This window comes from Natator depressus, chromosome 8 (assembly GCF_965152275.1).
Source record: "Natator depressus isolate rNatDep1 chromosome 8, rNatDep2.hap1, whole genome shotgun sequence".
Lineage (NCBI taxonomy): Eukaryota > Metazoa > Chordata > Testudines > Cheloniidae > Natator > Natator depressus.
Window position 1 is genome coordinate 95,871,576 of NC_134241.1, and position 23,533 is coordinate 95,895,108.

At 42.5% G+C, this 23,533-nt stretch overlaps 2 protein-coding genes across 10 annotated transcripts in view; one reads left to right on the forward strand and one right to left on the reverse strand.

The window, feature by feature from the left end:
- The window catches only part of GPX7 (glutathione peroxidase 7), a 30,455-nt gene extending 20,766 nt beyond the window's left edge, over window positions 1-9,689 (reverse strand). For all 3 annotated transcript variants that reach the window (XR_012640603.1, XR_012640604.1, XM_074961735.1), the window contains exon 1: window positions 9,431-9,689. Coding sequence is in view for 1 of the 3 variants with exons in the window: in XM_074961735.1 (XP_074817836.1) it covers window positions 9,431-9,667 (237 nt within the window). In the remaining 2 variants the exon portion in view is untranslated. The remainder of the gene's footprint in view (window positions 1-9,430) is intronic.
- A 5,440-nt stretch (window positions 9,690-15,129) lies between these two features.
- The window catches only part of TUT4 (terminal uridylyl transferase 4), a 72,960-nt gene continuing 64,556 nt past the window's right edge, over window positions 15,130-23,533 (forward strand). For 5 of the 7 annotated variants that reach the window (XM_074961732.1, XM_074961733.1, XM_074961728.1 and 2 more), the window contains exon 1: window positions 15,130-15,260. The gene's annotated coding sequence lies outside the window, so the exon portion shown is untranslated. The remainder of the gene's footprint in view (window positions 15,261-23,533) is intronic. The other 2 variants (XM_074961729.1, XM_074961730.1) reach the window with 2 other exon arrangements.

Genomic DNA, 23,533 nt, shown 5'->3' on the forward strand with positions numbered 1-23,533 from the left:
ATAGCAGGGTTTAAAAGAGAACTGGATAAATTCATGGAGGTTAAGTCCAGTAATGGCTATTAGCCAGGATGGGTAAGGAATGGTGTCCCTAGCCTCTGTTTGTCAGAGGGTGGAGATGGATGGCAGGAGAGAGATCACTTGATCATTACCTGTTAGGTTCACTCCCTCCGGGGAACCTGGCATTGGCCACTGTTGGTAGACAGGATACTGGGCTGGATGGACCTTTGATCTGACCCAGAACGGCCATTCTTATGTTCTTATATATTGTATCATATATATTGTACTATATATTGTGTTGAACACTAAACTGCCTGCCTGAGGCTTGCAGTTTGCAATGCCCCTCTGATGCCCCACCCAAAATCCATCTGGGGTCGATAAACAATTTATTCCAGGTGGCTACAGAGGAATAAAAATGTATAGAATTCTATGGGTATGTGAAGAAATGTGAAAGATGACCTGCAAAGAAAAAATACTTGTCATTTTTGCTTGATTATAATATACAGTATTTGTAAAGAAGGCCTGAAAGAATTTTGTCAATAAAAATGTGATTTTTTTAACATCTATTTAACTTCAATGACTTAACATTTTGGAGAAAGAAGTCTTTGCTAGCACAACTCCTTCAAATAACATGAGAGTGCTCACAATGCACATTTTGAGACCTTCCAGAGGGTCTCCCACAAAACTAGGATTGTGAGATTTGAGGTAATAAAACAAGCAGACAAAAAAAAAATTAAAAATAGAAACCCTTTCATGCCTTCTTTAAGCATCATAAAGGAGCAAAAAAGGCACAAAACTATTTTTTTAAAATTGTTAGCAGGTCATCTTTAAGTGGTTCTATTCTGCATTACAGAAGAGTAAACGAGTTGATCTGTTTGCAGCATGTTACAATTTTCTGTATAAATAAGTCACTTTACTTTTTGTCTCACTTGTGCACTCAAATTTTAATTATTTAAGCCATTCATTATTTAGTAAAACATGTGAGTTTAATGTAGGCTTTCTTTTCTCTTACCCTGTCCTGGAACTTTGAATGTGAGTCAAGTGCACCATCTAGTGTACAGTGCAAACAATTAATCCTTGACTTTTCCAAAAATATTTTCATAAAGCTGCAACATGCATTAGCCTTTGCTGGACCTTACAATACTAGACTTTCCTTCTTTTACTTAGAAAATCCAAGCATTCTAATCTTAAATTCAATATTGCAAAAAATATTACATACTGGTGTAAGTCATTTATACAGTATGGCTCTCTAGTGGATGGATCACAGAGAGGTTTATTAATCTACTACTGGCTTCAAGTTAACAGATGTGGAATTTTTAGCTGGGGCAGCAGAGCCTTGTATAAATCACAGGTCTTGGGTTATATACCCAACAATGACCTATCCAGAAACGACAAATTACACTGGTTTGCAGACTCATTATCCAAAAAATCCAGTGCTTTGTACAGTAATTAAATATTTTTACTTTATTTCTACACATAATACTAAATTCTCAGACTGCAGAGAGATCTGATTCATGCAGAACACCTAATGTTATCCCCAGCAGTAGAATAATACTTTGCACTTGTATACTGCCTTTCATTCACGATTCTCAAAACATTTTACTACCATTAATTAGTTTAGCTAAGTATACTATTGTGAGGCTTATGTATAATAGGTAGGTAAGTGCTATAATACCTGGATGTGTATACTGAGGTATTGATGAGGCTAAAATTACACAGCAGAGAAGTGGAAGAGAGGGGACCAGAACCAAGAAGTGCTGACTACTACATATGTGTAGTAGCCATTAAAAAACAGTGCCTCCCAGTTTCTGCTGAGTACAGTGACAATGAAACCAATAAGAAAAGGAGTACTGGTGGCACCTTAGAGACTAACCAATTTATTTGACCATAAGCTTTCGTGAGCTACAGCTCACTTCATCGGATGCATTCAGTGGAAAATACAGTGAGGAGATTTATATACACACAGAACATGAAACAATGGGTGTTATCATACACACTGTAAGGAGAGTGATCACTTAAGATGAGCTATTACCAGCAGAAGAGTGGGGGGGCGGGGGGGAGCGGGGAAAGAAAACTTTTTGTAGTGATAATCAAGGTGGGCCATTTCCAGCAGTTAACAAGGATGTGTGAGGAACAGTGGGGGGGGGGGGGGGGGGGAATAAACATGGGGAAATCGTCTGAGGAACGGGGGGGGGGGGGAGAATAAAAACTATTTCCCCATGTTTATTCCCCCCCCCCGCACTGTTCCTCACACATTCTTGTTAACTGCTGGAAATGGCCCACCTTGATTATCACTACAAAAGGTTCCCCCCCCTCCCCCCGCTCTCCTGCTGGTAATAGCTCATCTTAAGTTATCACTCTCCTTACAGTGTGTATGGTAACGCCCATTGTTTCATGTTCTGTCTGTATATAAATCTCAAAAAGAAAAGGAGTACTTGTGGCACCTTAGAGACTAACCAATTTATTTGAGCATGAGCTTTCGTGAGCTACAGCTCACTTCAAAAGCTCATGCTCAAATAAATTGGTTAGTCTCTAAGGTGCCACAAGTACTCCTTTTCTTTTTGCGAATACAGACTAACACGGCTGTTACTCTGAAACCTGTCATTATATAAATCTCCTCACTGTATTTTCCACTGAATGCATCCGATGAAGTGAGCTGTAGCTCACCAAAGCTTATGCTCAAATAAATTGGTTAGTCTCTAAGGTGCCACGGCTGCTACTCTGAAAAATGAAACCAATAAAACCTTTAAAATAAAATATGAGCTTTCCTTGTTTACCTCAAGATACAAATTTCCTTATTTTCTGATAGCTCTTTATGATTGGCTCACTGCACTTCATATCTAATATAGGTAGATCATATAATGCTTCTGTTTTATCCTAGATCTGAAGAAGAGCTCTGTGAAAGCTTGTGTCTCTCATCAACAGAAATTGCACCAGTAAAAGATATTACCTCACCCACTTTCTCTCTCAATGTCACAGATAAAGCAGAAGTAGGTTGCTTTGAGATGGAACAGACAAAAAAAGCTGGCATTTCATCTCCTTGGCTGATTCTCTTATAGCACTTCTTCACTGCCTAGGCCTTGTTTCTATGCACTTAGATGACTATATGGCAGAAATATCTAGCACTTATGTAATATATTTCAATGGTAGCTGTCAAAGTGCTTTACAACAGAGGATAAATATCATCATTCATGGGGGAAACTGAGGCACGGAGAAGTGAAGTGAACTTGACCAATGTCACCAAGCAGGTCATTAGCCGAACGGACAATAGAACCCAGTTCTCCTAGTTAGCCTAAATCCAATCCATTGTACTATTCTGTGAAGGGAGACACATTAAGACCACATGTGGTCTTAAGAACGCAGACAACCGGCACTCTGTGAAAGTAGTAAAAGAGACATTCTCAGGAACATCTCTCACATCTCCTGGGCTAAAAATACTTTATTTATTTAAGGCAACCGGGACAAGATGGACCACAAGTTAACCCAACAGATTCCTAAGAAATACTGGGCCAAAGTCATCCTATGTGTAAACCCATTAGTCCTACTAACCATTTATAATGTATCTCCACCATTGCTTTGGCCTGGATGGAATGTTACACTTGTTCATGCATGTGAGATGCATGTCACACTGTAGTGGCTACAACCCACAGAGACTACTTGCCCTAACATTCCTACAGTAAAGAGGAGCCCTCCTTCTGCTCAAGTGGTCAGAGCCTCTGTTTTTGGAGCAGGGGGTTCTGAGTTTTATCCCCGTGGATGACTACAAGGTCCTTGGGGCCACAGTTTATGGTGTGACAGACTCTAACCATGGAATCATTACCTACCTCTGAAAGAGAGTGCATGTGGATGTGTCACTAATGCCCAGCCACAGCAAGAGGATGGGAGATAAGGGAGATTTTATTGTTCTAATCTCATTTAAATATCTGCATATGAGTAGTCAAGTTTCAATTGAATTGAGAAGGGTGAGGCCCCCTACATGCGAGTCTCTGCTGTTCCACTCAGAATGGGGGTCTCCACTTTCATGGCATCCTTTCCTCCTGGCCTTCTCACAAGGAGCCCATGAAGGGCTCTCATGGGTGTAAGAACCACACTGAGGAACTGGATGGTCTTGTGGTGGGTGAGTGCTGGTCAAGGTGGGGACAGCTGAGACCAAGAAGGAAAGATGATGCTTCCCCAGTACTTCTCTGTGGTGAGGAGCCCTCCATTATGGGAGATCACGGGATTGGTCACCCCTAGAGAAAGTGCTAACTATTTAGCTACAACGAAGCTACAAACCCAGAGGTGGAGCAGGGGCATGAGATGTGGGAATGGGCCCTGCAGCTCATTCTGCAGTGGGGCAAATACCCTCTGTCCCTTGATAGAATGATTTGTGCGGAGTAACTTTGGAGAAAGAAAAGGAGTACTTGTGGCAACTTAGAGACTAACCAATTTATTTGAGCATAAGCTTTCGTGAGCTACAGCTCACTTCATCGGATGCATTCAGTGGAAAATACAGTGGGGAGATTTATATAAATACATAAATTATATAAATTTATATAAAATACAGTAGGGAGACATAAATCTCCCCACTGTATTTTCCACTGAATGCATCCGATGAAGTGAACTGTAGCTCACGAAAGGTTATGCTCAAATAAATTTGTTAATCTCTAAGGTGCCACAAGTGCTCCTTTTCTTTTTGCGAATACAGACTAACACGGCTGCTACTCTGAAACCTAACTTTGGAGAGTTTTCCTCCTCAACTTCCCCCCAGGAGATTCTGGCTGTGCATTACTGAAGCTGAAGAAGGTATTTTTTCCTTCAAAAGCTAGAGCTGCCACAGGTGCCCTGCAGACAAGATATGCTCCAGTCAGAGCATTTATTGACTCTTGACAGACCCATTGGAAGAAATTATGGGAACAAACTATTGAAAAAAAGCCAACTATTGTATAATAACAAGCAATTTGATGGTATCCCATATATATTATGTCCATCTGGGAGAGACACCACATTATATATTTACACATTGTTACATATATATACTTAGACAAACTACACTTAGACAAACATTAATGTTTGTGCAGCATTTAGCAAGTTGTGGGTACTCCTGGAAACAAACAAATACCTGTGTGTGCAATGGATAAAATTCTCCTTTATGTTGCGGGCCAACGTGAGGCCTATGTACCACTTAAGTGCAGTCTGAATTGGTGGGTGGGTGGGTTGGGACTTTTGGTCAAACTGCATCTGGGCCTCATTTAGTCGAAATCTACCAAGGAGCTTCCCTTTTGAGCTTAGATATTTTTAACTCTTTCCCCACAATCCCCAACTTCAGCTCTCATTCTTATTGGCAAAAGTACAAGGATCACATATAAGTAGCACAATGACATAGAATGGAGTATGCAAGAATGTCCTTAAGTGACCACAATCCTTGCATGAAACCATGTGCAATCGATTCTTGTGTGCCAGGCATTTTCTCTGCAACAACAGTTTAGTAAATATTAAACTGGAAATATACATACTTTTAACAGCGAGGATAATTAACCATCGGTATAGATTATCAAAGGATGTGGTACATTATTTATCACTTGGAGTCTTTAAATCAAGAAACTCCCTGAAAAAGCACAAGAACAAATCTGCACAAACACACCCCTGGAACTCTGACCAGGGGTATTCTATCTGCTACCCAAGATCCATAAACCTGGAAATCCTGGACGCCCCATCATCTCAGGCATTGGCACCCTGACCGCAGGATTGTCTGGCTATGGAGACTCCCTCCTCAGGCCCCTATGCTACCAGCACTTCCAGCTATCTTCGAGACACCATGGACTTCCTGAGGAAACTACAATCCATCGGTGATCTTCCTGAAAACACCATCCTGGCCACTATGGATATAGAAGCCCTCTACACCAACATTCCACACAAAGATGGACTACAAGCTGTCAGGAACAGTATCCCCGAAAAATGTCATGGCAAACCTGGTGGCTGAACTTTGTCCTCACCCATAACTATTTTACATTTGGGGACCATGTATACCTTCAAATCAGTGGCACTGCTATGGATACCCGCATGGCCCCACAGTATGCCAACATTTTTATGGCTGACTTAGAACAACCCTTCCTCAGCTCTCGTCCCCTAATGCCCCTACTCTACTTGCACTACATTGATGACATCTTCATCATCTGGATCCATGGAAAAGAAGCCCTTGAGGAATTCCACCATGATTTCAACAATTTCCATCCCACCATCAACCTCAGCCTGAACCAGTCCACACAAGAGATCCACTTCCTGGACACTACGGTGCTAATAAGTGATGGTCACATAAACACCACCCTATACTGGAAACCTACTGACCACTATGCCTACCTACATGCCTCCAGCTTTCATCCAGACCACACCACACGATCCATTGTCTACAGCCAAGCTTTACGATACAACCGCATTTGCTCCAACCCCTCAGACAGAGACAAACACCTACAGGATCTCTATCAAGCGTTTTTACTACAATACCTACCTGCTGAAGTGAAGAAACAGATTGACAGAGCCAGAAGAGTGCCCAGAAGTTACCTGCTACAGGATAGGCCCAACAAAGAAAATAACGGAGTGCCACTAGCCATCACCTTCAGCCCCCAACTAAAACCTCTCCAACACATCATCAAGGATCTACAACCTATCCTGAAGGACGACCCATCACTCTCACAGATCTTGGGAGACAGGCCAGTCCTTGCTTACGGACAGCCCTCCAACCTGAGGCAGATACTCACCAGCAACCACACACCACACAACAGAACCACTAACCCAGGAACCTAGCCTTGCAACAAGGCCCGTTGCCAACCGTGTCCACATATCTATTTAGGGGACACCATCATAGGGCCTAATCAACTCAGCCACACTATCAGAGACTCGTTCACCTGCACGTCTACCAATGTGATGTATGCCGTCGTGTGCCAGCGGTGCCCCTCTGCCGTGTGCATTGGCCGAGCTGGACAGTCTCTGCGTGGAGGGATGAATGGACACAAATCAGACGTCAAGAATTATAACATTCAAAAACGAGTCAGAGAACACTTCAATCTCTTTGGTCACTCGATTACAGACCTAAAAGTGGCAATTCTTCAACAAAAAAACTTCAAAAACAGACTCCAAGGAGAGACTGCTGAATTGGAATTAATTTGCAAACTGGATACAATTAACTTAGGCTTGAATAAAGACTGGGAGTGGATGGGTCATTACACAAAGTAAAACTATTTCCCCATGTTTATTCCTCCCCCCCCACCCGCTGTTCCTCAGACGTTCTTGTCAACTGCTGGAAATGGCCCACCTTGATTATCACTACAAAAGGTCCGTCTCCCTCTTCCCCCCCCGCTCTCCTGCTGGTAATAGCTCACCTTACCTGATCACTCTCCTTACAGTGTGTATGGTAACACCCATTGTTTCATGTTCTCTGTGTATATAAATCTCCCCACTGTATTTTCCACTGAATGCATCTGATGAAGTGAACTGTAGCTCACGAAAGCTTATGCTCAAATAAATCTGTTAGTCTCTAAGGTGCCACAAGTCCTCCTTTTCTTTTTGCGGATACAGACTAACACGGCTGTTACTCTGAAACTTATCTTTTTAAAAGATATGCTCTTGTTCAACCAGAAGATGTTACACTAGATGCAGTAATCACCAGGTGAAATCTACAGTCTGTATTATGCAGGACAGACTAGATTATCCTAACAGGCCCTTCTGGCCATAAACACTTACAAAAAAGCACTATGAAATTTGGACAATACATCTCCACTAGATGGGGCACTGGAGTGGGAGTCAGGAGACCCTGGTTCTGTTCCTGGAGTTCTAACCACTGACTTGCTTTGTTACCTTGGACTAGTCTCTTTAACTCTGTCCCATAGTTACACAATACAGTACCCATATTGAGTGTTTATGGTCCAACATTAGATTAAACTTATTTTAAAGGTAGATTAGTATATTTGGTTTGTTCATAATAGCTTCCTTATGGAAGCACTATAGGGCAGAGTTAAAATATTTGGGTACTTTCACTGTGCATTTTCATTTCTTAACATATGTGGATTATTTTTTAAAGTTTAACTTAACTGAATTTTCTGGGTTTCTAATTTGCTTATTTTTGGAATAATTACAACGTTCTTGTTATTTTTTTTCACTCTGAAATTACTGATATTTACTCTCAACCTTAACTTCAGTTTAACATATTTTTTTGTCTGGAAATGTCCTTGTTTTCTTACTTTATTAATATTTTCATAAATGAACACTAAACAAGAAACTAAAGAAAATGCTATCGTGACATCTTTAATGAGTTAAAGACCATAGCATCAACCTTAGGTCCTCCTCGCCAATTTTAACTTTTACGGCCAAATTCACAGGTACAGTCCAGCTGCCTTGTGCCACAAATAAGATGGAGCATACTGGCAAGTAAAGCCCGGTTTACAGTTGCTTTTCTCTCCACCATTCTAGCATGAAGAACGAGCCCTGATTTGCCTCAGTTTCTAAATGCATATGCTGACTAAGTTATTTCTTAACCTTTGAATATACATAATTGTGATAAATTTCCTTATGACTATCGTAATCACATTTCAAGAACTTGAGAAAAAGCATACAGCTTTTGGGGAGACAGTTTCATTTAGAAAAAAGAAAAGGAGTACTTGTGGCACCTTAGAGACTAACCAATTTATTTGAGCATAAGCTTTCATGAGCTACAGCTCACTTCATACTCCTTTTCTTTTTGCGAATACAGACTAACACGGCTGTTACTCTGAAAAAAGTTTCATTTAGGACTCCCTGAGTAATATGTCAGTAAAATTTAAATTAATTGTTTTAAAACAGATCTGCTGTCTTGCCCCTTTCCTCACACTTATCTTTAATGTCTATAATTTAATTGTAGATTAATATCATAATTTGCTTTATGTTCTCAGTTTCGTTTATTGATTATTATGGTGCATTACTTGTTATACTTCTTAAACACCATCCTCGTTTTTCCCTTCTGCCTCAAACAATATCAGCAAAAGTCAAGTCTTTCAAATGGGGAAATATCTTGAAATACAGATTTTTGCTTTAGAATGCCACATGCTTCCAATCATGGAGAAATGTTTTCATGATTAATCATAGACATAATAGAGTACTATGTATAGTGAATGAACGGCAAGCAACCCCGTGTGCCACGTATACAGAGCAGCCTGCCCAAGAACAGAGTCACACACACAGGGGTTAGATAGCAAACGTTTTATTAAAAGAATGGAGAAACCTATGGAACGATATCAAAGTAGACATGCAAGCAATACTCCAGATCCGTTACACAAAATGCACAAATGAGACACTATAAACGTGCATGCATGCAAATTAATGTACAATCTCTGGATCCCCACTCCCTTATGCAAGCATGCAAAGATGGGCTGGTTAGTTATAGTCTGCATGAGAGCAGCTGCTAATCTCCCTGCAAACTTACCGAGCCTCTGTATTTCTCCAGAGAGACTAGTTTGCCCCTGATGTTTACCAGTTTAAATGTATAAAAATCGTTCTCTTTCTGCTGCGAGGCGGCGAATGCTAAGAAAAACAGCGCGGCTACAGCAAGGAGCATGGCTAGAGGGATGAGAAAAACTCTGAAGAAGGAGGAGGAAGCTCTGTGCTCCACACTGCCCTCAGGATCTAGCATGCTGCAAGACAGCTGAGCATAGTGCTGCATAGACCACTTGCACAAATCACATAGCACTGCCGGAAAGAAAGAGCTGTTGCAAAAGGGCTTGCAACACTGGCTCTCAAGATCTGGGAGCGTGACTGTGTCACACAATGCTCCGAGGGTATGCAATTTCCAGGAATGTTGGGGGATAAAAATATTTCATAAAAAAAGTATTGTGTGGTGTAATAGTAAATAAGGCCAGTTGTAGGTGCATACATATAAATGTCTGGCTCTGTGCTGGTCCTTTCAACTCAGCTAGCATTAGTAGAATGACTACTTTCCAAAGGGAAAATGGGACACTGGGTGAGGCTAGCCCGAGCCCGAGCCCTCACCTTCCTCCCTCCCCCGCAACCGCTGCGTGGGGCTAACCCGAGGCTCCCCCCCACGCAGGGCTGACCCCAGCCGCTCGCCTAAGACTCCCCACACCACCACCTGTGCAGGGCTGACCTGAGCCGCTTGCCTGCGGCTGCCCCACACAGCTGGCCAGAACCGCTTGCCTGAGCCCTGCCTAACCCACACGTGAACACTTCTTCCCCCCTGTGCAGGGCTGGTGTCACCACTCCCCCTTGCACGTTTCTCTGCACCCCACTTTTTTACAGAAGTGGGTATTTGTCCTGTTTGCCTTTGACCCCTTCTGTGGGTTAAAACATCCCTCATTAGACCTCTTTGAGCTCTGTGTGGTGGAGCAGTTTCACCAAGGAGGGGTTAACGGTCAAGTCACTTATTCAACCCCTGGAGTCTGGGGGCTAGCAGGGTTTTCCAGGTAAAAACGCAGGAGCTTGGGGCTGGAACTAGTAACTAGGGTTAAACAGTGAGTTTGGCACAGAGCCTTGAAAGAAACAGCAAGACACCTACTCTAGGGCCTTACAAGAGATTTCTTTGCTAAAGGGAGTTGCCTGTGTGCCATTTATTTTCACCCTTGTTTGAAGGAACTGGACATGTGTACTTGTAAATAAATTACACCAAGCAAATACTTGACTCCATGTCACCAATTTCTGCTCCAAGGGGAAACTGACTTGCTATGTCAGGAATTCAGCTACTCTTTGGCAAAGGGGGAAATAACCTGTAGTGTTTTATAATGAGTAAGGTATAGCATATGTACAGTATATTGGAAATTGATCCCTTGAATAGGAAATTAAATTCTGTAATCTAGTAATTTGTTTTCACTTTTGCATGTAGTTTTGCAAATTTTAGGGGTCTACATTAAGTTTGGATAGGTAATGTAAATAGGTGAGTGGGGCAGGATTATATGCCAATGGAGAACTAGCTGAAACATTTGTTTCCTATGTTTTGTGGGATGTTCCACATCTTTGCTAAATCACGCTGCCTGTTCTACTTCCCACCAAATTGAGCTATGTTCCACAGATGAGTGAGAGAAAAAAAATCCCCCTCCCCCCCAAGCAGCCTAGGGAAAGGTCCACTGAGCTGGGAACCAGGAGTTCTGATCTCCCCTCTACAGACTACTGTTATATTTCTATGCACTTGTGATCTTTCATTATTGAGCAAAGGCTCCTGCCAGAGAAAGCACTCAGGTATCATTCCCCTGTTTTACAAATAAGTTAACTGAGAGGTTTCATACAGTCATTTCAGGATAGCTGGGAATGGAACCCAGGCCTTTCCTATTACTCTGGAGGGAATTCTGTGCCAAAAAATTAAGCACACATTTTAAAATTCTGCTGGGGGAGTGGGGCTTGATGGGGTCCAGGTGCAGCTCGTTGGGGGATCAGTGGGGTGGAGGTCTGGGGGGCTCAGAGGGTCCAGGTGTAGGGGGATAGGGCTTGTCAGGGGGAAGGTTCGATGGGCCTGCTTAATGGGGGCGCCTCAGCTGATGCTGAGGGGACGCCGCATGCTGGGCTTCCACTTCTCCCATCCCCTTTTCTTCCCCATTCCCCTCCCCTCACTCCCACATACACCCCTGCCGTATTCCACCGCCCCTTCACCACTCTCCCCTCCCTTACCCAGCCCCACTGCGGGCACTTCCTGTTGTACAGAAAACAGGAAGGCTCGCAGCACACAGAAGGGGAATACGACGGGCACTAGGACCCAGGAGACGGTGTTCAGCTGCAGAGTCAGCGGAGCCCAGACGCAGCCTTCTTCAGCTGGGCAGCTCTGCGCTTGCAGAAATGGGGGGGGGAGGGCAATGATAGGTAATTCAGTGTGCCCCCCCATGCCTCGCCTCGCCTCTGTTTGGAGGGGGACAATCCCCCCAAAAAACTGTGCCCATGGTTGATGGCCGCTTCCCTGCCGTTTTCTGCAGGGAAACACAGAAATTCTGCGGGGGCGGCGTTTTCTGCAGGCACGCAGAATCCCCCCAGGAGTATCCGATGGCAAATATAACCTTATCTATTTTGTCACATAGCCTTTCAGTACAAAAAGTGAAATATATTATCCTCGATACGTTGTCTGTAACCACTAGACCATACATCACTGCCTTAACCCCCAGATCATAGCCTCTTCCAGAGCCAGGAACTGATCTGAAGATTCCTGATCTCAAGAATTCTTGTGATATTGAGCAAATAGTTGCGTAACCTAACAGCAAAGTATGCCAAGTTCCCTTTTGGTGACTGGTCCATATAGAGGACAACAGTTATACCCTTCATGGAAATGGTCATGGTTTCTGCTGGTAATCTGAAGATCCAGCATTCAAACCTTACTGATACCCCACGTAAAGGTCTTTTTGGTTGCACATTTGGTTTTCCTGCTTTTTGTTTTTATAAACTCTCTTTAAAAACAATAAAAAAAATCAACTGGTTTATTTGAGTGAGAATATATCCTTAAAAAGAAGTTATATATTTTTAAAAAGTTATAGTTTGTCAATTGTAGCATGTACAACAAAACAAAGGTGGTCCACATTTTTATGTAATTTCTCACATGTTGATCACTTATTTCACCTGTAGTAGGAAGAGAGCCTGAGACATAAGCCCTTGTATCAGAGGCCTGGTATGAGGCCCGAGCTAATGTAGTGGTCAAAGCTTTGCTGACATAAAGCAAAGTCAGGTTGTGAGCAAGAGGAAGGCCCTGCTCACAGAATCTGGCAAGAACACGGCTGATATTGCAAAAACACACATTGCTAAGAGGTGGTAGGCACAGAGCATTCATGCAAACACATTCCAGAAGAGTGGTACCAGAACACCTCAATATCAACACGTTCCCTAAAGATAACAGGAACGTGCTGACCCATCCGAAAGATAAGGTCAGGATGACAGAATGACGGATAGAGATGTTTTGATTGAACCAACATGTACAAGGTAATGGGTGGTAACAACTCATGTCAGGGGGCAGCAATTGCCAGAGGGGCAACATGTAACTTGTTTGTATTGGGGTATAAAATGAAGTCTCAGAGGGAGTGTCTTTGGCTGGCCTAGGGGATAAGGGAAATTTCCACCACTAACTGAGCTAGTCCATTGCCATGGGCATACGTGTTAGTGTACCTGTAACCACTGAGCCAGGGCATTAGGACCATGCTTCGTTGACAATAAACCTGATCAAGTTCTTTTGCTGTGGTTATTGGGCAGTTTGATCAAGGAGCTGGGACAGCACACAGAAAAAACACACACAGATGCAGTAAAACATCTAACTACATCAACCACAAGCTTGTTTGAAGGTCGAGAGATTTGCATTTAACGGGTCATTTCCAGACTTCTTACATGTAAAACTTTTTTTTTTTAAAGGTGTAAAATTTCAGTAAAGAAAGTAACATTTAAGTGTTAGTAGGACTCCACTGAAACACACTTGCAACACTAACATTTTTAAGAGGGTTTTTTTGGTGGGGAAATTTCCTTCTTTTGTAGAACTCTGTCAGAATAAAATTAAATATTATTATATCCATTTTACACTGCATGAATGAGAATAATGTTCTGTCCTGGCAGTGTAGAAACCTTAAAATGGACTGCTACTTTAAGGCCTGTTTACTCTGCCAATGTGGTGTAAAGCAGCCTTAACATAAATGAAAATCAGTAAGAATCTATACATTCTGATAGCTCTCAAGAGGCCCACCAAAGTAGGGCTCCCCTACTAGAGACTTTGAGTCCATAAGAAGTTTTGGGGTAGGGATTGAAAAAAGATCCATGGCACTGGGATGGTGTAGGGGAATGCAGTGGAAGTCTTTTATCCACAATGAAAACTTTAAGCATGTTAAATGTTTAAATGTGTAAAAGCTTTAAGGTGGTTAAGACTCCACCTTTCTTGTTTGCCTCTGTCTCCCTTCAACTCCCTCCATGTCTTTGAGCTCCTGCACACTCTTCACCCCTCCCCCCGTGTCCTGTAAAATGACATGTACAGTAACAAGCCAAACTGAAGGAGGATCTATTTCTTTCTGGGGAAGCTAGAGGATATTGACACATCAAATGTACAATGGTAAAACAGATTATACTTGAAGTGGCAGGTTGAAATCTGGGTTTGGGAGCTGACTCACAGAAAAGCCTTGGCTGATCTACAGAAAGAATTTCAGATGTTCTTGGCCTCCTACCGGGGCAACAATCCTCACCCTTTTTCAACCGCAAGTCTCAACTGCACCAGGAGGGAGCACATTAGCTTGTACGGATCATGCCAATTTTACAATGTATTTTTTTTTGGATCTTGTCAAGAGCACATCTTGCCAGTGTGTGTAACAGTCAATAAAATTAATGCAGTTATTTACTTAGACATATAAAGTCTAAAGCAATGTGCTATTTCTTCTATTAGTAGCATACACTATTTTCAAGAGCTTCCTCTGAATCTCTTGAATGGTGCTACATTGATCCTTAATTCCCCTTTTTCTCTGGAGGCCTCCTTCAGCTGTTATTAGGTGCCAATGCCATAATCGCCTGCTGCTCGTGAGGGGCAGCGCTGGTTCACCCAGAGATTTTGAGCTACCTAAACATCCGCCTGCTTCCCTCAGTGCAATGCCAAGGGCGGGACCCACAGGCCAGTCAAGCCCCTGGCGAGGGTTGGGAAGCGGCCGCCAGGCTGTAGGGGCCCGGGCCCAGCCCCCAGCTGCAGAGAGGGTTTTACGGCCAAGGTCAGGCGGAGGCCAGAGCGGTTTCGTGAGGCGGGCGGGCACCTTCACCCGAGCAGACAGCAGGGCCTCAGGCAGAGCAGCAGGGCGGGGACTCCCGGCAGGCCCCACTTGGCGAAGCGCTCGTCGGCCTGGGACAAACCCCACAGCCGGCTGCCTCGGCACGGCAGGCTCGGAGCCACCTGTCCCGGGCTGGGGGGGGGGGGGGTGGTGCGAGGCCAGGAGAGGCGCCTCCGCGGGGCTGCATCGCCAGGGGCCCATCATACGCCCGGCCAGCCCTTTAAGTCCCTGGGATGGCGGGGGGGGGGGGCAGAGGTTTCTCTGCGGCTCAGCCACGCCCCCTTTCCCCTGCAGTGGGGGGTCAGGGTCTGCCCCGCCTCGAGCCCCCCGGGGGGCTGGGGGCGGGGCGGGGCGGGGGTTGGAGGTGCCGCCACCCCCCCCTCCGGGCAGGCGGAGGTGTGAGCCCCCTCCCCCCCACAATGCAGTGCGCGGCGCGGCTGACATGGCGGCCGGGCCGGATTGAGCCGCTCGCGTCGGGGCCTCCAGCAGCCAGAGCCGGGCATGGGGGGGGCGCAGCCTCAGCGCCCCTAGGGCAGCAGCCAGGTACCGGGCTCGGGGCGTAGGGCAGGCTCCTGGGAGCCCCGAGGCCTTCAGAGGCGGCCGCTGCTCCCCTCCCTGCTTCTGGGCTCTCCCCTCTGCTGGGGGCGGCGGCTCCTGGGGACCCCCCCGCCCCGGCCCTTCCCCGCCTCTTCCCGCGGGGGGGGGCCCTGCTTACCTGGCACGTTCCCTTCGGCGCTCTGCTCCCGGTGCCCTCCTGTGGTGGGACTCGTCCCGCCCAGCCCTGCTGCTCCCGCTGGGGGGGCTCCGCAGTTTCTCTCCCTGCTTCTGGCCTTTCTCCACTTGTGAGGGGGAGGGTGTAAATCCCTATGGAGGGGGCAGGTGCGGGCACTGAATGCTCCCTGGGGGTGGGACCCCGGGGCGGGCCTGCCGTGGAGGTCCTTGGGTGGGAGGCATGACAGCCAGGTACACAGCCTTAGCAGCGCTCTGCCTTTCCCCAGTCCCCTCGATCCAAGGGGGGCAATGGCTGGCGAGAGGAAAGCAGTAGCCCCATTCTGCAGCTGGGGAAGCTGAGGTGAAGCCACTTGCCCGAGTTGACACCGGAAGTCCATCTCAGATCTACAACGCAAAAAGATCTCCCAGCTCCTGATCCTTGGATATAGCCACGGTGCTATACTTCATGTTTATTAATAGATTACTCTTTTGCAGATATGTTTTCATATCCTGTTCAAGTGATTGTTTTCCTCCTTACTTTACCTAAATGTATGTTTGAGAAGAAACAGAATTGTTCATGTTTCACATTGCCGAAGAAGAATCCCTCCCCCCTCCCATTGGCCATTCTTCCTTGGGTAGATCGTGACAGGTGAAAAGGGTGTGTGTTTCAGTCGTGTTTGCTTAGCATGACAGAATAGCCTTGTTAAGATGCAAGTTAATGTGTTTGAAGCTGTGTTAGCAGGCCATGTTGCAGTCTGGGTTCCCCCACTAGACTGTAACCCAGCCAGTGAATGCAACTTCAAACTTATTAGCTTGCATCTTAACGTGACTTTTTAGTTGTGTTAAACTAACTCAGTTGAAAATCACACACTTTTGTCCATCAAGACAGGGCTTTCTTGATTTTTAACCTCCATGGTAATTCATTATTTTAATGTTACATTTGGAAGATAAACTGTCAGGGGCGGGCTTTATATGGTTTGTAAACTGGCATAATTCCCTGCTTTCTTCTTAGCCAGTTGAATTGTTTTTAAATCGGTTTAGGATTTCCCCATGTATTCTTTACTATCCTAGGAATCTTAGTGACAGTTACTGCACTTTGGTGCTACTTGTAAGGTTTTAAGAATCATATTAGCTGTTTCTAAGTCATATACTAAAGTTTTGAGGGTAATGGAGTGGAAGGGATCTTTCTTTCCTAGAGTATGTAGTCATCCATCCTACAAGACCCCAATATTCCTTGCAAACTGTACACAGGGATCACTTTAGCTGATCTTTTCCTGCCCTTGTGTTGGCTTAAAATAGGTACAAATGCAGCTGAATGAATACATGCTTTTGCCATATGTAGAGGATTTGTCAATTGGCTGAAAATGTCAGGTTACTTTGAGCCTTCTTTTAAAGAGGTCTCAAAAGTAGCAGTAAACACTGAAGATAAGGCAAAACAGGCAGATGTAGACTTATTTTCTGAAATATTGAGTTAATCATTAGAGAGGGACTGTCATACTAGGTACAATATTAAATTATATTTAAACAGGGATTTAATAACCTTGCATGTGCTGTCTCACGCTACTTCCTGCTGATTTGGGTTCCTGGACAATATGCATTAGATCCAGGATTCCTCCCTTCTGTTTGAATCTACTGAGAAGTCATAATGTTTCCAACTTTCAGTGAGACTTGTGCTCCTAACTCCTGTGGGTGCTTTTGATAATCCAGCCCTACATGGTTATGACATTATTTCCATGATAAGGAACCACCCAATCACAGAAGTATGACTTAATTGCAGCATCTGGCAGAAGAAGCTACGTTTTGTTAAGGAAACCTATCAGGTATAATTTGCAGCATTTGTGTGCGTGTCCTACCAGGTGTAATTTGTAGCATTTGTGTGCGTGTCCTACTAGGTGTAATTCGCAGCAGTTGTGTGCGTGTCCTATCAGGTATAATTCGTAACAGTTTGGAGGAAGAGATCTCTTATCCAAACATATCACCAATTCCACCTCCTGCAAAGTAATTGCTTGTTGTATAATAGTTCTGCTAAACCTACCCCAGTATGAAAGTCCCCCCTATAAAGGTGATTTTTCGGGTGAAATTATGGCTGTCCAGTGCACATAGGAGGAGTGGAAACAGGGAGTCCCTTTCTCCACATGGTGTATCTCCAAGACCTCCATAGGAAGGAGCCATGATTTGGCTGTCTGCACTCTGTGAACAAACACCTGGAAGGAAGGTGCCTGCAGTACAGAATTACTCACAAGGGGTATCTGGATAGTTGGGGATAAGGCCATGGTGGTCTTGTTCTACCTATGCAGAGAAAAATGCATGGAGATCTGATTTGGGAAGAGTTTCAAAATGGGGGTGGGGCACAATTTGCCAATGGGCACATTTCCCTCCAACATCCCTGAAAGCAAAACACCTCTAGCCATCGCCTCTTGTGAGCTGGACTTCCTCTACTCTGTTGTGGCTCTGCCTGAAGAATAATAATTTTGCTTTTTGTAGTCACAGTGTTCTTTTTATAAGCCAGTGCAAAATCTTGCACAGCATTAGTAGATCCTAATGTTTTCTAGTATTGGAGTATTGGTCTTTGGTATTCTTTTCTAAATTTCAAAGTTTCTTTATATTATCATTGTCCCTGTCCCACTGAATGAACTGTAGAAGAGTTTAGTGTAAATTACTCACTACACACAAATTAAAGTCCTGATCATGCCACTGGCTCATATGGACCAGTTGCAGGATCAAAGTCTAATGTATTACTCAATATTTATACTATTTTTTACACATTACCAGTCAATGTACTAATATAACCTAAACTATGAGTTGGTGATAGTCACAAATTCTGTTTAACTTGTGGATAATTCAATAATTATCTCTTGAATTTTGCAGTATTATAATTTACGAAGTTATTATACACTGTCCTTTGACCTTAATGATCTTGCGAGTAAACCCAGTTTTTTATTCAGAATCACACATGTACAATTATATACACAGTACATGGTTTCTAATTAGCCCCCTTTGGCTATGATGTTACAACAAACCTATACTTGAACTAATTTTGTCTGCAAATGAAATTAAATCAATTTTCATTATGAAATCAGCTATCTTTTTCTGTTACAGTGAGGCTGACAATAATAGCTGATATTCCTAAATGCAGCCATTGTGAAGCAAGGCTGAGGTAAAAGCCTTTTATAAAAACTATTTTTTAAATATAAAATTGGCAGTGATAAGTAGCTTCAGAATTTCTTTCTTGACTGAAATAAGTGTTGGTTTGTGAGACTACTATCAGTAGTTTGTTTGCAGACTGCCAAGACGTGGTCTGTATACTGAAGTGTTTTAACATATTCTCGCCGCAGCTTTTCTACCATACAAATTCCTATGCCAAAAACATCTCAACTGCTTACAGTTAATTCTAAAATAATCCATAGTTTGTGGAGTGCTTTGAAGATAAAATGCTGTCCTGTTTAAGTGGTGTGGTAGAATGCATTCCTGTAACTTATAAAATACATATATATTTTACTGGAATTATTACAATAATACTTAGCACTTACAGGGCCTGATCCAAAAGTCAGTGGGTCCGACCAAAATCAGTGGGTCCACTGATTTTAGTGGGCTCTGGATCAGGTTCATAGTGTTTTTCCATCTGCACAGTACCGTAGCAAGATGAACTGTAAATAACATTCACAACACCCCTGTATGATAGGGGAGTATTTTTAGCTTCATTTTACAGGTGGTGAAACTGAGACTGTGACTTGCCCAGCTGCAGTGAGAATTGTTACCAATGCAGGAATTAGAATTTAGGAGTCCCTGGCTCTTGGTCCTGTGCTGAGAGCACCCCCGTCTCCTCCTCTCTGACTTGTTCGTCTTTACCCAGTATGAAGAATGACAGCTCAGAAAAAGTATGTCTTTGCAAATAGAAAAAGCTTGTAGTAAGCATATCTTGTATATGATGACTGTCCTGTATGTTTTAGAGATTTAAGGTAATAATCTTAATGCTTGTACCATATCTAACTGCTAAATTCATGTCAAGCAAATGCCAATAGGCAGCTGTATAATGCAGATATAAAGCATTTGACCCATGCTGAAACTTTGCATGGAATATTTTCTATCAAAGTCTGAACTTGGAACAACACTGCCAAAACTATTTGTCCTTAGAGTTAGGGTTGTAACCCTATTAAAATCATAACTTCTTACTGGATTTGTTGTAATGACAATCTTACACATAACACGTTGTGCACATTGCATTCTCTTCTGCTCTTCCTGTTTAATTGGAGTAAGGTTCTTGTCAGTTTTTCAGTATTGGTCTTTCTCATAGAAATAGCACTGTAATGTGTTGTCCTTCAGCATTTACATTCATTAACTAAAAAGTACCTATGTCCTGGGTTTATTGGTGGTGGGTCCTTAAATCTAAAGAGCTGCAGTCTCCAGTAGCCACTGACAATGCCTCTTTGAATTTTAAATCTCCTTAATTTTGGTTTCATAACATAATCCAGATCTAATTATATGAATGGAGATTTAACTGCTCTCAACTATAGGATAAGAAATACTTTCTTGTCATAAAGTATGATAGAGGCGTGAATGGTTTGTATATGCACCCAGGCACAAGTGTAGACCAAGGCTATCTACAGTCTGGGCACAAAGTCCCTCTCTCCCCCACCCCCAAAGTATGTTGGTACAAAAAAATCAGATACAAAATGAAAGTTTTAAAAGGATAGTTAAAGGTAGTTTAAGTACAAAATTTAACTTTTTATTTGGGTGGGGTGAAAGATTTTACAAAATGATAGAAATGTCTCCATGAAATGTAATCAATAAAAAGAGCTTTTCATACTGTTTGGATTAAACATTTCCCTGCAGTTTAAACACTATATTTGCTAATACAGGCGAGTCTCATCGTACGCTGGGGTTATGTTCCACAGTCAGTGTGTAAAGCGAAAATCACATATAGTCAAAATTACATTGAGTGTAATGGCGGGTGTAATCACCAGCACTACATGTACAGTATTTAAATTGTTGTTTCTCTTCCCCCCCATGCAAAGCTGAATTCGCGCATGTTAAATATGCGTAAGATGAGGCTCACCTGTACTGACATCTGAGAGCCAGGAAGTGAAACTTACAAACTGTCAAGAAACAAAAGTGAAAATGTCTAGTTCTTTCATTGTGCAAGCCAAATGAATTGTAAAAATGGAGAAGAGTAAATTTTAGATTTTATATATACTGTCAATTATAGTAATGCAAGGAAGTATCTTAAAAAAAATGTAAAACAAATTCTTTAAAAGTTGTATTATTCAGTTTACCCTGTAGTTAGAAAATCTAAGTACTCTTGAGTACGTGTTGCAGCAGTGTAGCAAATTAAATTCCTGTAATTATTTGTGCAAGAAGGACCAAATTCAGGCCTGGCACCATTAAATGGAACTCTGACAACAATGGAGTTTCACTTGCTTAGGCCAGGGCTAAAATTGGCCTCTGAAATATTCACCTTTTTGGAGCCTAGAAAATACCCAAGTATTAAGAACTGCCCACTTGTTTTCTCTTATAATTCTCTTTTTCTCTTGTTTTCTCTTTTCTCAGAGATAAAGCATTGCTGTACTTTGGCCATAACTAACTTAATATTGATTATATTCTCTGTCAATATGTAACATTATTATAGCATTCAAGTTCTTGTGCTATGGGGGTCGAGGTGTTTTAAATGTGACAGAAAAAAATCCAGCTGAAGGAAATCTAAGGAAATGTATGGCTATCTTGATTAAATATAATTTAATATTCAATATATTTCCTTGTCCTCTTTCCTAACTACTGCAAGGAAATCTGTTTGTGTGGCAACTTAGCTGTGGACTCATGTTTTTGAGGAACTCGACCTAGATCACCAAACTGGCTCATGTTAGTCACAGAAAAGCCTTTAGATAATGTAAAATAATGACTTTTGATCACTGTCTCTGTTGGATTTGAGGCAGTGACCTAATGGTGAAATTACTCCATTATTAGTCCCTTGAGCCATCCAGTCCCCACAACTACTAATAATGATTTAAATTAATTAAAAAAATAAAACCTGGTAAATAGTGGCCTGCTAAGATATGATCAGACTTACTACCAATGTCTCTAGTGCTAGCAGCTATCTTGTTTTCAACTTTTTCTGCTATTTTTCTTTAATTTAGCAGCAGTTGTATGAACAAAGGAGAGGCAAACTTATGTTTTCATATGAGTGTTTCACATGATGATGGTGGACTTGTTATTCCACTCTAAAGATAAATATACAGCCCAAATTGCAATATCTGTCAAGCAAAGTTAGATAAGCCCACATCACTATTTTGGAAAAACACTTTTTATTATTTATGTAGAAGCAAGGCAATTGATAGAAATGTGTCTTGATTTTTAGTAAAAGCACAGAGCTGTTGCTGTTGCAGTATTGATAAGCACTCTTCAATTATGTTGTTTAGAATACAAATTAAACTTCACATCTCTGATTTTTGGTATTGGAGTTGCTAGTAGTAACCAATATTAATAGCTGTTAACTGTCCATGTGTTTTCAGGTTGTACTATAATTTACAGGTTCTAATTCCAGTTGGCCTATGCAAGCTTTACTTCAGTGGCTTTTATCACTAGTAGAAGGTCTATAAATTCAAGTATTTTTCAGGTGCATGAAAGTCAGAAACTAACTAGAAATAAGAGTGAAACTAAGTAGTCTATTTTAATGGTCCAGGATGAGAAAAATGCAAAATAAACAAACAGTAATAGTTTAGATTAAAACTTAAATAATTTTTAAAATCTAAAGTCTTGTTTGTAACATAGGAAATTTTTAAAAATTTCCTTTCTTTAACCTGACATTGTCTATCAGATGTAACATTTTCACTAGTTGTTATAGCAGTGACTTGTGCCTGCCAACTGGTGGTCAAACATTAGAACAATTTAAAGCAGGGTTCCCAGTCCCAGTTTGGATTTGCTGCTTGCATATTGTCTCAGCCAAGACTCAAAATGGGACTCTGGTGCTTCACAGGCAGCCATTCTATTAGGTGAGCCAAAAGGGGGAGAGCCAATAGGAATTGCATTAAACTCACTGTGGCTGGAAGTTTTGGTGTTTATATACTATGAAAAGGAGCTGAAGTCAGCTCTACATAGATTGATTTGGTCAACTCTAATATTCTAATTCCACAACACACTGTAGCAACACAGAGCTGACTGACAGATGTCTTGAAGGATTTTTTCCAGTAGTATTAAATCTCAAAGAAAATCCTACGGAGTTCAAAATTACAACAACTAAATCCCAAAGGACAGCAGAGAGGGTGTGTAATGTATGTTATATATGATTGAGACATGTCTGTGAAACGGATGAAACATTGGAAAATTGTGATTGGGTTCTGGTGATACCCAAACATCTTGAGATTCATTGTAGAGCCACAAAATCCTGTGCGGTAGTGTTATATCTTATTAAAGGGGAAAAGGCAAAATGCCACATTTATTGTGAATACAGAAAGAATCATAGTAAGCAGTTAGTTATAGCGATAACATTCCATTCAATTTCATATTCATTCACACACGCACAAACGTACGTTCTGCAAGGTTGTCATCATGGTTACCAGCCTTAGAGTTGCTCATACCAAGCCACTGGCCAGGTGGCCTGGACATGAGGAGGGAGCAGGGCCTTGTCAGATGCTCATCTGATACCCCTGGAAGTTGGTTTGCAGAATCAGACCCCCAAGTTCTCACTTTCTAGAGTCCATTTTTATAGGAATTTCTTCCTATGCCAGTCTATGGGAATTGCTTCATCATGCTGTTGCTGAATCAATCAGCAGATGGCACATTCCTGACGGCTCTGTGCTGCCAGATGTTATCTTGTTCTTTGGTTCTGCCACTCTGGAGGCTGTTGGGTGGATTCCAGTCTGCCTTCCGGGGGTCCTCTGGTGATTTCCACATGACACCTTCTTCAGCCGATGGACACTGGATTCTTAGGTTGGCACCTCCCTGATCTTTCAGTTATTATCCACACCAAGCATCCATCCACATACATCCTCTATCTCTATTTTAATCACAATTGTTAACAAAGCGAGATGAATACAACAAAAGGGCGGGGAGTCTCTGGGTGCTGTTTCTGTTGTTACAGAGTATTGCTTTGAGTCTCTCTGTGTGTGAGT